At 38.2% G+C, this 16,756-nt stretch overlaps 1 protein-coding gene across 4 annotated transcripts in view; it reads left to right on the plus strand.

Moving 5' to 3' along the window:
* Positions 1–16,756, plus strand: part of Xpo4 (exportin 4) — a 95,623-nt gene that overhangs the window by 25,863 nt on the left and 53,004 nt on the right. For 3 of the 4 annotated variants that reach the window (XM_021639070.2, XM_060391118.1, XM_060391116.1), the window contains 3 exons: positions 1,987–2,125; positions 11,764–11,880; positions 12,585–12,738. In XM_021639070.2, the coding sequence (XP_021494745.1) occupies positions 1,987–2,125; positions 11,764–11,880; positions 12,585–12,738 (410 nt within the window). The remainder of the gene's footprint in view (positions 1–1,986; positions 2,126–11,763; positions 11,881–12,584; positions 12,739–16,756) is intronic. The other variant, XM_060391117.1, reaches the window with a different exon arrangement.

The following is a 16,756-nucleotide window of genomic DNA, read 5'->3' on the forward strand; positions in this document are numbered from 1 at the left end:
AGTCAGAAGAGGGCTGGAGAGTTGCAGGTGGTTGCCACTGTGTGGGTGTTGGGAACAAGCCTAAGTCTTTTGCAAGAGCAGCAAGTACTTTCACCACTGAGCTAGCTCTCCAGCCCCTGTCACATCTCTTTACAGCGTGAGTAATTCAGCTCATTTTTGTCTTTAGTGACATGGGCATTCTTATTTTATAGAATGCTCTCTGATGTGGATTAGAGTCAAGTAACAAATCTTGATGTACTTACTATACAGGTAGGATTCTACAGACAGCTTATATAGTATGTACTGTCTAGTGTACTTAGGGAGTGTGTATTTGTGTCCTTATCATTACATGTACAGGCTTTTTCCTTACATCCTGATTGAGGTAAAGTTTGTATCGGTTTGATACACCGTGCCTCCTTTTCAAGAGATGGTATCATGATAATCAAGAAAGGAATGTATATTCTCATTTTGCCACACTTGCTCAGTTTGTTATTAATCTTTTTACATTAACTTTCTGATAATTAATAGAGTTAATAATATTTCTTGAACATGTTAATTTACAGAAACCCTTGCATAAAACTCAGTAAATGTTTTAGTTTTCTAATTCTTGCCAGTAGAGGTTGTTGTTGTTGTTGTTGTTGTTGTTTGTTTGTTTGTTTTTTAAAGGCAGGGTCTCACTAAGAAGTCTTGCCTTGGCTGGCCTAGAACTTGCTATGTGGACCAGTGCTTTGCCCCCTGAGTGCTGTTAGTAAAGGCATATGCTACCATCCCTGACCCAAATCTGTATTTGGAAGGAAAATTTTGACTTTAGTCTTGATGTAGGGCCACATGTTTGAAACTGTGTAATAAATGGCAAATCCTGAATTGTACATATGCTAGTGCCCTTAGAGTAGGGTGGTTGATTTTCAGGATAGAGTTAAGTAGTAGTAACGGATAAGTCATGTCACATGCTGGTACCTTGGGAGCCTTTAGTAATAACTTTCTGGAGAAAGTGACATCAGAATTTTGGCAGAGGGAATAGAAGTTCATAGGCTTGGAAGTATAAAAGTGTGGAGCCAGGAACTGAGGAGTTCCATATGCCTGCTGTACTGAGTATATGGAAAGAGTGAGGTCAGAGAGCAGAGCAGCCACTTGGCTGTCACAGATTTTAAAAGCTCATGACTGTATGTTTTAACTTGTGCCCAAACTGTGACACCTTTGAAAGTAGCACTTTCAATAATTATGTCAGACAACAGGACACAGGACTTTTCTAGGAAAGCTAGGACTGGTCTTGTTGCCCATGGTACGGGATGTGGCTTGCCCCAAGGGCACACAGTCGCATCTTTATGGCATTTGAGAGGTTTAATTATATAGTTGGTGTTTGGGACCCTGACCTTTAAGAAGGGCTTCTGAAAAGGCATTTAAGTCTAGGTTCCCCTGTGATTGATAGGTGTTATATGGTCAACCAGAGGTGACACCTTTCTTAGGGCCTTGGAGAGTAGGAATTTGCCTTTTCTCATTAAAGGGCAAGGGTTGAGAAACTGTTGATTGGAGATGGTACAAAATCAGAATTATCTTAATCTTACTGATACTGCCACCTTAAATACTCAACAAGGAGCCGCCTAAAGCATTTGGTCTGTTTGTAATGGATACAATTCTAGGGTTGAACAAGTTCTGTTGTTTGTTTGATGTTTGCTGTTTTAAACAGGTTCTCATGGTGTGGCCGAGCCTGGCCTGAAATTAACTGTGTAGCCTTAGAGTAGGATAGAATGCCTTTTTACAGTAATTCTGACTGTTATTTCCATTTCAAACAAGAGAAATAGACAAAGTGTCTATTCTGGGCTGCCCAGGATTATGCAGCTAGTAAATAACAGAGCCCATCAGATCTGTGAGTTTCTACATAACTTAATAGACTATGTTACTCTCAGGTGCAGGTCATATTATCAGTAGCTTCTGGTATAGTGAGAAACTTGGTGAGTGTTCCCATCAGATGTAGGTAAATGTCTTCACAATTTTTATGTTTTGCAGCCTCCAAAAGTATGTTCGGGAGCAGATTCTATTAGCAGTAGCAGTGATTGTAAAAAGAGGATCATTAGATAAGTCAATTGACTGCAAAAGCATTTTCCATGAAGTCAACCAATTGATAAGTAGTGGCAATCCCACTGTGGTAAGTATGCTTAATGCTTGCATCTGTAACCATTTTTCACTCAGCCTGTCATTAGTAGGGTTCTGGTAATAGTAGTATAAAAGAAAGGTATGCAAACTAATGTGCCAAGGAGTTTTTATTTGTTCAGAATTTCATTCTGATCTGTAAATATGCATGTGTAATGCAGATACACTTAGTGTTTTCATTTGAGTCAGTGTTTTTCTGTGTTGTCATTGTGCTTGTAATCATTTTAATTGATTGGGAAACTTGATGAGTCAGTATACCATAATAATCTTTTTTTTTTTTTTCTTTTTCCTGTGGGTAGGGAGACATGGACTTAGTACGTAGCCCTGGCTGGCCCGGAATTCACTCACAGAGATCTTCCTGCTTCTCTCTGCCTCCTTAGTTCTGGGAGTAAAAACATGTGCCACCACACTTGGGTTTCAAAATATTTTTAATCATTCTATTGAATATTTCTCCATTTCCAGTTTTAATAAGCTTTGGAAAGTACCAAAATAATTATAGAAGTGGTTGAGTTAAATATAAACAGTATCTGGTGTAATAAAAATCATTGATTACACTATGACTTTCGGGTGGTTCTATCAGGTGAGCAGATGTCAGGCCATTGTTCGTGACCAAATTGCTTAAAGGAGCATGATTTCCCCATCCTGTCCACATTTAGAGAATGTCTGGCTGTAGTAAGTCATCAGAGGCTGGAGGAGCAGGAGGTGCTATCTGACCAGCTCTGATCCTTGGGGGATCCCTATAGAACTGGAGTTGGTAGTGCCTGGCTATTCTGATTCTTAGGTATCAGATCTTTAAATATTCTCTGTAGGTTTTTTAATTATCACAATTCGTTTTTTAATTACTTGAGAAATATCTGTGTGAGGAGTTACAGTTCTTCAGGGACCCTTCTGTAAGGAATGATACTTGTTTATTTGTCGTAGTGGGACTTGAACCCAGAATGTCAGGCAAGTGCTGTGCTGCTGAGCACTGAGGCTGTCTCTGTTTCTGAAATGATGATCAGATCACTTGCATGGGCTTGGTAGTATTCCTTTTCACGGTCATGGATGCAGTCTGTTGGTCATGTCCTGCATGCCCGGAGTTGAGTTACTGCTCCCCTTTTAGATTTTGCTTTGGGACATCTTGTTGCCTGTTGGTAGTCTGGCTTGCTGCAATGTACAGGATTAGACTGGAGCAGTGCCATTGAGACCTGTGGCTAATGCTCCTTGCCTTAGTTTGTTGATTCTTGTAGGTAGAGCTTTGGTACAGGGGTTTGCAACTTGCCCTTCCCTCCTGCATATCTCTTCGCCCTGGGAGAACGTAGCACAGGTAACTTGTCCTGCCTTCCTTAGGAATGAGCACGCTAGGAGCAGAATTCTCTTCTTCCTTTTCATTTGGGTAGATGTAGCACAAAAAGAGGTTTATGGCAACTTGACAATTAGTCTTGTTTGAGCCACTGATAGAACTGAAGTTCTATAAATGATAGAATAGACAGTGCAGTTAGAGAACATTTTGCTATATTCACAGTACATACATTTGGATAAATTTAACATTCTTAATTTTTTTTTTTTTTTGAGACAGGGTTTCTCTGTGTAGCCTTGGCTGTCCTGCACTTGTTTTGTAGATTAGGCTGGCCTCAAACTCAGAGATCAACCTGCGTCTGCCTCCCAGAGTGCTGGGATTACAGGCATGGCCCACCTGGCTAGGTGCATATATGAATAAATACATGAATATATATGTATATATAAGAATATATATAGCTGGGTGGTACAGTGCAGGCCACCATGCCTGTCCTCGATATTCTTGAAATAGTCAAAACAAAGACACATATACACATTTTGTGAGTCAGGGTCTTGCTTTGTTACTGGCTAGTCTAAAACTCAATGTTGGGATAGACTGGATTCGAACTCTTGAACTTTTTTTGTTAGTCTGCTCTGTCCTAGGACTGAAGGTATGTTCCACTGTACCAAACAAGATTTTTCTTTCCAAAGTAAAATTTCTGAATAATGGGACCAAGAAATTCTACAGTATTAGCAACTCAGTTTGTCTTAATGATAGGGTGAAATGATTTTGCCGACCACATTGAAACATTAAACTTAAAAAGCTCTCTGTTATGTGGTGAGTGAAATGCATACATTGTTCACACATCTTTGTCCTGTAGTGAAAACAGCTCCTTTAGGAGATCCAGAAAATGATATTGTAGAGCAGTGAGATGTTTTAATGTATCTTTCTCTTGGACAGTGAAGAATTTGTGGAAATGGCTCAAAAATTTAAGGCTTCCTTTGTCTCAGAGACATGAATAACCTTAGAAGAAAGGATTAGGGCTTTGGTAGGAAAGTTGTGTGTGGAAACAGTCAGTGGCCAGAAACCTTAATATATGGTAGTTTATGTGATACATGAAGAGATGCCAGTAATAAAAATCATCTGGTGGCTTTTTTGTTTAAGCATTTTAAACTTCCATTTACTATTGTATGTATGTACATGTGTACATGCCATTACACATGTGTGGAGAAAGGATTGTTCTTTCCTTCCACCAGGCGTTCCTGGTGGTGGGTGGCAATCACCTTTATCTCCTATCTCCTGAGCCATCAGCTGGCCCTATTTGATGGTTTTCTGTAGATTAAGAAAGCGTTTTCCTCAGGGGCTGTTAAATCACACAGCTCAGCTCCCCTCCTACCACTTTTAAAAATGGCGTTCCACGGACTTCCGCTGCCAGAAACTATAATTTGGCTGCTTCCCTTCAAAACATTGGCGTTGGTTGTTTATCCTTCAGTACTAGTCTCGTGGACAGATTTCCATGGATTTGGAGCAGATAGTTGTAGAGCACTGATTCTTTTATTACTTAGTTACAGCTCTGCCAATTACTACCTACTTCTCTGGAACAAATAAATTCTGTAAATTGGCTAGGCGTATCCTCTCAGAAGTGTTAGCACAGTTTCCGTAGTCAACCTTCCCTTAGAGGATCTTGGGAACATAAGTTCTAATAAATCAGCCTATCTAACTATTCTAAGTGTTGAAACACAGAAGACAGTACCTACTAGTGAAAGTTTGACTATTTGTGTATTTAAAAAAATATGATAACCAGCACATTAGCTTTCCTTTTAAGTGCTTTAAAGGATTATCATGACAGTGGTTTCTTGAAGATAGGTTTATGAAAAGTTTCATAAATCTATAAAACCTTGGGAGAGGACATTTGAACATATTGCCTTGCTTTACCACTATGCTATATCTTTAGCCTTCATAAAACCTTTTTAAAATTAATTTTTATTTTTTAATTGGAAATAGATGGTTTTATATAATATATTCTGATTATGGCTTCCTCTTGCTCAACTTCTCCCATATTCTCCCCGCCTGCCCAGATGTACACCCTTTCTTTTTCATTAGAATACAGTTATCTAAAAATAGTAATAAATTAAAATAACATAAAACAAAAAAAAAACCAGGATAGGACATAAAATCTTTTCTAAGGAGCATTTCTTAGACAGTAGAGCTTTCTGTATGCTGTGGTGTATTGTTGGTGTAATCAACAATTAATGTACATACAGTTAATAACTATGTCCATCCAAGTTAATCCTTGTGAGCAGGCGGTCTTACTTCCATGGCTGTGATGGGTCCTGTGGTAATTCCATCTCAGCTGGGAACTGTTAGGCCAACTGTCAGTACAGTTGAGAGAAAGGAAAACTCTCCTTCCTAGAAAAATAGCTTAGATTATTTTTTTTAGGCTGACAGACAAACTAAAAATTTAATCTATTTATGTTTGCCTTATTTCCTTTGAAAGTAGCAAGCCTATGCTAAATCATTTTCAAAGATAGTTAATGCAGCATTTAAGCCTCCTTTCTTCCTCTTTTTCATGTTGGGCAGAAGTGGGTGTGAAATTCACTTGTCTACCCAGGGCTGCCCTGGAAGTGATAGCCAAGTTAATCTCCCTTATCGCAAAGTCTCATTGATGTTTTCTTAGAAGAGCAGCTGGAGGTCTGCTCTATAGTAGGGCGGCCTTTCATACAGTTTATTCTTGGTAATAAAGACCCTAAGGCTAGAGCCGGGCTATTATAAGAGACAAGCCTCCCTCGGACATGTCAGCTGGAGTTAGGGTCTTGTGTTTGTGAACTGGGAAGGCAAGCTGTCTCTAAGGGGGCTTTTTCCCCCCCTCTTTTCCCACAAGCATGAAACAAATAGATGAATGGCTTTGACGAGAAATGTAAATGCAACTATAAGAATTTTAACATGAAGACAGTTTTCAAAATTGTTGTCCAGTGAATAAACCTTTGAATTTGTAGTACTTCAGAGAAAGAAGCAATACTTTGAAAACAGTTTTTCTTTAAGAGCAGGTGTCATGTATCCCAGGTTGACCTAAAAATTTAGGATAGAGCTATGGATACCTCATACTTCTGAAGCTTCTGTCTCTGTCTCCTAGGTACCGAAATTGCAGCCATGTACCATTAACACTCAGTTCCATGAAATGCCTGGGGCCAGAACCAGGGCTTCATGCACACCAGGCAAACACTCTACCAATGAGCTGTATTCTCAGTTTATGAAGACTTCTTTTTGTAAGACAGACCTTATTGCCCTTTTTGCTTCATTGATCTGAATTTATAAACAGCAAAAATGGGAGTGGGACTTAAGAGGAATTATTCAGTAGTTAACAGTACTTCTTGTGGATGATCTGGGGTTGGTTCCCAGCACCCATGTGGCTGACAACCGTCTGTAACTCCTGTTCCAAGAGATTCGATGCTTTCTCCTTCTGATTACATACATACATGCAAGGACTCATACATATATAAATTAATATTTAAAAAGAATTAGGAAACTTCGTATATTTATTTTCTACCTCCTTCTGTATCCCGTGCTAAATACAAATAACAGGATTCGTTGATTGAAGCAATATTTAATGAGCCTCTTTTTTTTTAATGATCCTCTTCTAAGTGGTAATTTATCTTGCAGTTCTAATTTCACAGAACTAGACAGCAGTCAAGAGGTAAGACTAAAACAACCCATTTATATGACAGTTACAAAGATAATACCTTCACTCTACCTTATCCTAATTGCTGCTTTCATTTAACACACATCATTTCCACCCAGAGTAACTGTATTAGGTAGGGCGGAAAGTAGATGACTTTATCAGAATGATAGATGAAGTGCCTTGCCTACAGTTAAATGGGAAACACTGAATTCACATTTCTGTTTCCCTGCTCTAAACAATAGTTTTCTTATATTCCTACGGATTCCTACAAACTATTTTTACCTGTAATGTATTTCAGACATAGGCATAATAGGCCTGTTCCTTGGTTTCTAGATTGTTAGCAAATAAGGATGATGAGTGCAGAACTGCCTGCTGGTGGTTGTCATGTCGCCGGCATCAGAGACTGTAGACTGCCACAAAGGCCACTTGAGGAACCCTGTGAAGCAGACATAAATCAGCACACACTGGGATCTGATAGCCCCTTGTCGAAGTACCGAGGGCCTTTCTTCTTGAGTGGCTTCAACGCAGTCATTATTGCCATATAATTGCTATAAAAGGGCGCCTTCTAGAAAAATGTACAGAGTGAAAATTTTATTTAAAAATATTTTTTGTTGTTGTTGCACTTAGAAAATAACAGATATGTGTTCTTAGATAAATGAAGCATTCTTGTGCTAACTTCTTAAATTCTGGAAAGTTTGTTCTGTGGTTTCAGTCAGATCCCTCTCTAGTATGAAAATCTCCCGTTTCTCAGCCAGTTTTCATCAGATTTCACTGAAATTCCTAACGATGGCTTTTGTTTTTACTGTGTCGGTCACTGTCTGTAGCATAGAATGCTGTCTAGCCGTGACTGACAAAGGGCAGGGACAGCACTTGAAAGTGCTGGTTGTTGGAGGGGGAGGAAAAGGCACTGCACTTGTGTCCCCTGAGCACTGAGTGCCTGCAGCAAGCAGACAGGAACCTTCTTCAGTGGTAAGTGAGACCAAAGTGGATGCCTTTTCCAGGCAGGGAGAGTTCTGCATGGGAAATTCTCCTTTGGAGCTGCTTTTTGCTTTGCTTTCCTGTCTTATTACAATACAATGAGGGTAACTTCACCTTAAGGCAATTACTAAGTACTGAAAGTGAGTAAAGATAAGAATTAGAGACTTATACATTCATGATATGCTTAATTCTCTGTGAATAGGATCAATTATTTTGTTGATACATAGCAGAGTGTTTTGCTTTGTTCCTTTATAATCAGTACTTAATTCACTTTATTAATTCTCACATATCACTGATGATTGTCACTTTAATCATTTAAAAGGAAGACATTGTAAAATGAAGATTATTTTACTTGCTAAATGTTTGAAGAGTAAAGACAGGGATAAATTCCTCTCTATGAGAGGTGCCTGTGCCCGATTTTTCAGACTGTCTTCCTCAGCCCCACAAAGGTATTTAAACAGGCAGAGATTTTTCTTGAAGATTTGGGATTGAGGGAACTTTTGTGTTAAATTAAGTGTATATTTTGAAATAATTGAATGTGAGGGAAATGAATGAGTTTATTCATTTGTTATCCTTTAGTTAGAGTAGTATAGTATAATTAGAGTTTATGATACTAACCTCTTTTCTATACAAGATTTTCAAATTAACGAGAAATTGAGCTGTTGGTTTTTTTGTTGTTTGTTTTGTATTGAAAATATCTTGATTAATTTTAGTTCTTTGAAAAGTGAACGTTTTAGGTATGGCTCAAAACAGCATTTGATATCTGCATGCTGTATAATTATCTTCATGTATTAAGTTTCTAAATGATGTAATGAAATACAAACAGTTTGTACTTAGAGATTTCTTTTTTGTTTTAGAACTAAAGTAGAAAAAGGAGTATAAAGTATATAAATTGTTAGTGTTCTATAACTGTTTACGTGTATTAAGAAACTAAAGAGCTATAACTTACAGACTAGCTCCCAGACAATAAGATTATAAGTAATTTTATTTTCTTTTAACTTTTTTTAACCTTCTAGTTTTTCTAAGATTAAGATATGCTATATTATTTTCATAGGCTGAAAAAATAATTTAAAACAGTATATTTATGTTCAGGAAGCTAAATCTGTGATGAGAACACATTTTGTTTTTGATGCCCACATATTGAGAAAAAGGGCTAGAGGGCTGGCTGTTCCTCCTTACGAGCCTCTCCCACCTCAGGAGTGCTTTTCTCACTTTTCCTTAATCAATGTACATTCACTCTATAAAGAGTGAGGGTGGGCTAGCGGGAGGGGGACTGAGATCATATTCTCACTTCCCTTTGTGGGTTAGTGTGCATCTCCTTAATGTGAATTTCCTTTGTTGGATGGTAATGTTTATTGATGCAGCTGGCCTCTGTCAGCTCCCTGTCTACTGAGCTTTACTTTAAAGCTAAAGGAAACCTACTTGTTGGAAGCCTTGGGCACCCAGGAAGGGGCACTAGCTTTGCCTTATTTTTTCTCCATTTATTTGACAATGAATATAAGCTTAGGGAATATTCATTTCATATGAAAGCAAATCTTTATTGTGATTATATGTTTTAATAATTAGGCATTGTACTGAAAATCTGAATATGACCATAGTTTTAAAATATGACACTTTGTGAAAATATATGGTAAGCTGTAAATTACTTATGGAAACGTATTATAGAGCATTATTTATAAGGATGACGACAGTTTGTATTTAACAAGTGCTTCTGGGTTTTCAGAAGCTAAGTTAATGTGTCAGTTGTGTTCAGTAATTAATAATCTGAGATTCTGAAGTTAATTTTCTTGCTTTAGGAAGACATGTTTTCAAATATTTTATCTCTTCATAATAGTATAGTCAGCGAGCTCTTATTTAGAAAAGATGGATGGCAAGTAAGGCTAAGAGTTACAAAAACATAGGTACTAAAATTGTCTTCAGAATTACAGAATCTTAGGAGTTACTAGGTCTTGTGAGTTAATGTTTTTCTCCAAGTTTTATTAATTTGTATACTATTTTATTTAGTATATTTCCCCACCAAATCTCTCAAATACACACATGTGTGTATGTGTGTTTATGTATATAATCACATTTGAAGATAAGCAATCTCATATAAGTGTATCTGTGAAGTATTGACGGTTGGTGCTTTTATTTTCTTTTTAACTTTTTAGGGAGTATTTTTGAGGCAAGGTCACACTATATATAATCTTAAGCTGGCCTCAAATGATCCTCCTGCCTCAGCTTTCAAGTACTGAGAATTTGCCTCTGCTTGGCTAATGATTGGGACTTTAATAATTTAAAAGAAGCCATTGTAAAATAAAGATTATTTTACTTGCTAAATGTGTGAAGAGTAAAGACAGGGATAAATTGCTCTCTTTGTGAGGTGCTTGTGCCTGATTTCTCAGACTGTCTTCCTCAGTCCCACAAAGATATTTAAACAGGCAAATTTTTTTTTTTTGAAGATTTGGGGCGGAGGGAACTTTTATATTAAATTAAGTGTATATAGTGAAATAAACTTTGAGTTCATTTCTAAACTCATCATTAGGAGCACTTGCCTAATGATCGTAATGACCTGGGTTGAACCCTCAGTACAGCCAATAAATCTTAACAAAATGTAAATGCGTGCACAGGAGTGTCTCGAGAACCTTCATCACTGCAGAGGGCCCCTTTGGTAGATACTGCTGGGTTCTGCAGCCGCATGGAGCTGCTCACCTGTGCTGTGCTTACTCCGATTGAGTAGGAGATGAATAGTAACTACTTCCCTGGAAACTTTTAAAAAAGTTTTTAGGAAAATTGAAAGTGCTTTAAAAAAGTACATCGTTCATCCACGTAACTGTTACTTACCTTAAGCTCTGCAAGTCTTTAGGAATTTAACTTTATGTATATTTGCTAGGATTTGCCAAGCTAAGCATCTGTAAGGTCAAGGTACTAACATGAGAAGCATTTCTGAACAAAGATGCTGCAGTTGGTGGGTGGGTCCCACTGTGCTCAGCTGTCGAATGAGCCTGCAGAAATAGGATCATCTTGACTTTAATCTTTCGGGTGTTCAGAGGTAGTGTGCATATTTCTGCTTAACCCCTGGAAATGTGCCAAAATAATTCATAGCCTTATCTCCATCCTTGTTACCTTGACTCTGAATGGTCTGTGAATTTGATTAATGAATTGGTGGTCTCAGTCTGTCTGGATCCAATGAAAAGGAAGTTTCTTTCTTTAATTTAAAAAGTTTTGAGGGTACTACCTGTTTGCTCTATTTTGGAGACTAAAGTCTTTGTTACCTTTCCTCTGTTTGAGAATACATTTTACATTCATCAGATCATAGAGTGGGGACATGAGTCTGGATGGTGGTGGCCTCCAGTAGTCCTCTGCCCTCTTCAAGTCACAGTTCTTTCAAGAGTGAAATGACATACTGACTATTGTGTAAGTTAAACAAAACCACATTTAACAGCTATTGAATTATTTAACAATTATTTAAATGCCAGTTGGATTCTAATTTGAGTAGAATCGTGTCCTGAGTTCCAGTCCTGTGTTGAGAGGCATAACTGGAGTCCGGATGCACTGCCAGCATTTGCCACACTACTTTGAAGGGAGAGCCAGTCTCCTTAGTCACACCCAGTTTTCTGCTGGCTGGTTAGGGGCTCTGAAGCTGTAACACACAGAGAGATTATGGTTGAGCAAAGTGAAATGTTGAAATAAAGCTTTGAAGAAGTAATGGCTTACAGTTATTTCTTATTGAATATAGCAAACTCTGGCCTGTTCTATTCTAACTGCTCTGTTGAGTGAATTCTCAAGTTCAAGTAAAACTAGCAACATTGGACTGAGTATGGAATTCCACGGTAACTGCAAACGAGTCTTTCAGGTATTTATAATATTATTTTGTGTTTTAAGTATCGGACAGTCCACTTTTTATGTAGTTTGTCCCTACTACTACATTTGTAGTAGTGAGAGCATTTGTTTTAGATGTTTGAATGGTAGCTTATACTTGAAAACTTGTGCTGAGATTTTATAGGGTATAGTAAATTGCTAAGTTTGATTATTGTAATTGATAAATTAAAATTATTCAGTTCTCATCTTTAGGCAATGAAAGAGAATATTATAATAAATATCCCTTGGTTTCTAATTTTCTTATCATGTTTAGATATAACTATTTCAATTGATAGGGTTCTGCTGCTCTTAAAAATAGGACTGGCCCAGTGCCAGAAAAGGTCATGTATTTAAAATGTTATTGCAGATGGTGTGGGCTTTGTCTCTAGCGTGTATTGTTTGGCTCTGGAGTAGAGTTATGTGAAGGCATTGGCTTAAGTCCTAAGGCTCTGCACTATAGCAACTGACTGCCAGCTCACATTCAGCCTCAGCGGCTCTCCTGCATGGAGGTTCACTTGTATGACAGTGAATGGTGTCATTTGAAAGCACACTGATGTTAGAGGCCTCAAGATGGAAAACGTTCTTAAGGAAGTAGTGCCATCTAATGGAGACCTTAAGGTTCTTGTTTGTTTGATGATTTTAGAAAGGAATGCATTTTGAGTAAGCGTCATACAAAACTGTGTGATTTATTGACCATAGGAAGAAGACCTTCGCCAGATCTTCATGTTAACGGTTGGAGTTCTGCAGGAGTTCAGCAGGCGGGAGAACCTCAGTGCTCAGATGTCCTCAGTGTTTCAGCGGTACCTTGCACTTGCCAACCAAGTCCTGAGCTGGAATTTTCTCCCTCCAAATTATATCCTTTTAATAACGGGAAGGGTTGTATTTGTGGTGACTGTGTAGAAGATGTAATCATGAATTTCAGTCCTTTATATCCTTAGATTTTTTTTTTGTGTGTGTGAAGCATTCTATTGAATGGAGGCTTGTTTTTTTTGTTTGTTTGTTTGTTTTTTTAAAGAAATGGAATGTATTCTACCATAATATAGTAGACTGTAGAAAGTGTAAAGTCGTGTTTACTATGTTGAAAGCATATGTATGAAAGCATTTGGTGGCTAATAAGGCTGTAGCTGACTGAGGAGAAGCATAGTATTCCTGGGAAAGAAAAGACAGATTGTGCAAAATGAATTTTTAATCAGCAGTAGAACCATTTTCTCCTCAGGTATATGATTAAATTAGATTGTTTGACTGACTTTTCTTTGTTAGAGGGCTCTGGTTTTGTCTTTAAGGATATTGCTGTTGAAAGTCATGTGCTTTGGAATACTGTGGTGCCTGCTTGGAACATCAGTCAATCAGGCAGACCTGGGTTCGAGCCTCAGCTGATCTCTAGCAAATTGCCAAACCTTTCTGTTTACTTGGTTTTTTTTTTTTTTTTAGGCAAGGTTTCTCTCTGTAGCCTTGGCTGTCTTTGAACTCACTCTGTAGAATAGGTTGGCCTCAAATTCACAGAGATCCACTTGTCTCTGCCTCTTCCTCCTGAGCACGGGTATTACAGGTGTGTGCTGCTGCTGCTGCTGCCATTTTTGAATCTTAATTTTTCCAAACAGAGAATATGTTGGTTGTTGACTAAATTAAACAGTATAGACTAAATTAAATAAAATAGAATAAACACAGAAATTAGCTGCTGTTATGGACCTTTAATCTGCCCTTTCCTGGGGCTCTAGGAGAGGCTGTTTCAGAGAAAAATGCTGCTTCTAAGAAGATCAGAAATGGTTACTAAGTTTTATCAGAACTTTGGGGTGAAGTTTATCTTTGTTTCAAGAGTTAAGATCTGTTGCGTTCACATACATAGGTTTGAGACCTGTAAAACTAAGTCTTAAGGCTCATGGTAAGCTGTGATTTCCATTTTCAAGTTACTATATTTACCTACTAGAAAACTAACTGTAAAAGGCAGGTGGTATGAGATAAAGTGAGCCACTGACTCGTTAAACCAGGAATTCTCCGGGCTTCTTTGCCAAGGCAGTCACATTGGAATGAAGCTTGATATCAAATTAGTCATACTCTCCTTTATGCCTGTTCTTTATCTTTCACCTGTTAACCAATTTTATGTCCTTAATTTATACATTTAATTCTTTCAAATTGTAAATTCTTTAGAGTTGTTCTTTTTTGCTTGGATTTTTGAGAGAACTGATTCTGTAGCCCAGGCTGGCCTTGAACCCATAGCTATCTTCCTACTTCAACTCTGTAGTATGTTAGGATTTTAGGCCTGAGTTGCCACTCCTAGGCACATAGTTTCCTAACTTCATTTTAAAAATATTTTTCTTTCGAATATCACATTGTTTGCTTCAGGTTTTATTTTCCTCCCCCCCCCCCCCCTTTCTTTTGAGGTAAGACAGAACCTTTAAATCTAGCATCTGGTCTTGAATTCATGTTTTTTTGTTTGTTTTTGTTTTGCCTCAGTTTCCCAAATGGTAGAATTACAGATATACGTTACCACTTCCAACTTTGTTTTTGTTTTTTAATTTTATACCTTTATTTACTTTTACTGTGTGACTATTTTGCCTTGCATGTGTGTCTTTTCACCACATTTGTGCCTGGTCCCGTTGGAGGTTAGAGGAGGTTATCAGATCCCCTGGAACAAGGGTTACAGGTGGCTGTGAACCATTATGTGAGCAATGGGAACACAGGTCCTCTGCAGAAACAGCCAGTTCTCTTAAACCCTGAGTCATCTTTCTAGCTCCTTATTTTGTTTTTAAATGATGGTTTGGCAGACTTTATTCAAAAGAGGCTATTGTTATAGTTTAAGTACCACTGTAACAGGATTTTATTATAAAGAAAGATTAGACAGTTTTGTGCCCTAATTTTTTTAGCTTAAAAAAACAAAACAACTGAAGGAGCAATCACTGAGCCTGCTGGACTGTGCATGACTGTGTGAGTCCTCTTAGAATATGTTATGGTTCTTAGCTTTGTGTTTTTGTGGGACTCCCACAGTGGAAGTCAGGGTGTCTCTGACTCTTTCGCCTGACCTTGGGACCTTTTCCCTCCTACTGGATTACCTTGTTCAGGCCTGATTTGTATCTAGTCTTACTGTAACTTATTTTGACTTTGCAAACTAGGGTTTCTTTGTGTAGCCCTTGCTGTCCTGGAACTAGCTCTGTAGACCAGGCTGGCCTCTAACTCACAGAGATCTACCTGCCTCTGTCTGTGCAGGGATTAAAAGTGTGCAGCAGGGGCTGGAGAGATGGCTCAGAGGTTAAGAGCACTGGCAGATCTCTCAAAGGTCCTGAGTTCAGTTCCCAGCAACCACATGGTGGCTTGTAGCCATCTATCTGGTACCCTCTTCTGGCCTTCAGGCGCACATGCTGGCAGAATACTGTATAAATAATAAAGAAATAAATCTTTAAAAAATAAAATAGAAGTGTGCAGCAGTACAACTTGGTAACTTGTTATGCTGTGTTTGGTTGCTATCCCTGGGAGGCCTGCTCTTTTCTGAAGGGAAACAGAGAAGTGGATCTGGGGAAGAGGGAAAATTGGGATGGGGGTGCTGGCAGGAGATACTGCGGACAAGGTGTTTAAAAAAAAAAAAAGCAAAACAAAACAGGTAGAAAGCAGTTAGGAGCAGTGGCTGTTCTTCTGGAGGACTGTGATTCAGTTTCGAGTACATAACCATTTGTAACTCATTTCAGGGAATATGATGCCTTCTGACCTCCTCATGCACCGACACTCATGTAGTGCACAGACATACATGCAGCAAAACACCAGTGTACGTGAAGTAATTTTTTATAAGAATGTCATGTATGATAGCACATACCTGTAATCACAGTATTCACTTGGAAGGAGGATTGTTATGAGTTCAAGGCCAGCTAGTTTCATAGCAAAACTGTATTTTAAGAAAATCAACAAAACATAAAGGTATTGAAAAAACTTGGAACAGATTTTAAAATATCACTAGTGTCTTGTTTTGGGGAAAAATATAGTTGGCAAAGTCACTATTTTGAAAAGAAAACAGTTTCCTGTTTGGAATTTGGAAACAAAGTTTGACTCATTAAATATTTTGTGAAACTTAGATAAAGCGTTGAAAAATAAGCACTGCTTCAGTGTTGCCAAAGAAAGTAATTCTCCTCTAAAGGCCTTGAGGGTTCCTGGGTGAGCTGTGCAGTCTGTAATCTCTGCCTTCATGGGTTAGCGGCAGGACAATCAGAAGTTCAAGGTTATCCTAGCCTACATAGTATGTTGGGGCCAGCTTGGATACATGAGACCCAACAGAAGGGAGAAATCAGGAGAGATAGCTAATCTGGTTTAAAATTAAAAAAAAAAGAAAAAAAAACCTGCTTCCTGCTCTTCCAGAGGATTCGTGTTTGCTTCCCAGCACCAATGCTGGACAGTTAACAACTGCATATCTGGCTCTAAGGGGTTCAATACTCCCATCTGGTCTCCATGGAAACCCATACACACATGCACAGATACATGTAAATATTAGAAAATAAAAGAAAGAAAAAAATTTGAGACACTGGCCTTCATCTCTCAGTTCTCGTGCCTCAGCCTCAAAAGTTCTGGTGTGCATCACTGTGCACCCAGCTAGGAGGTACATTTTTAGTTGGTACTCTTTTTAATAATATTCTGTTGAGTGGTATACCAGTTTTTAGTTATCATTCATCACTTAATGAATGGTTGATACTTTATGGCTTTGTATGTTTTTGATCCACTTTGAGTAACTTTTCTTGTATAGAAAAGATATAAAATAGATATCCAGGTGTTGAGGAGGTGATTATTAACTAGAAAAGTAGAAGAGCCTGGTACAGTACCTTATTGGTCAGGGCCTCTATAATTATTGGTTGGTGCCTCTATAATTACCAAGCCAGGTCATACTGCTCTTC

The sequence above is a fragment of the Meriones unguiculatus genome, chromosome 9 (genome assembly GCF_030254825.1).
Source record: "Meriones unguiculatus strain TT.TT164.6M chromosome 9, Bangor_MerUng_6.1, whole genome shotgun sequence".
Lineage (NCBI taxonomy): Eukaryota > Metazoa > Chordata > Mammalia > Rodentia > Muridae > Meriones > Meriones unguiculatus.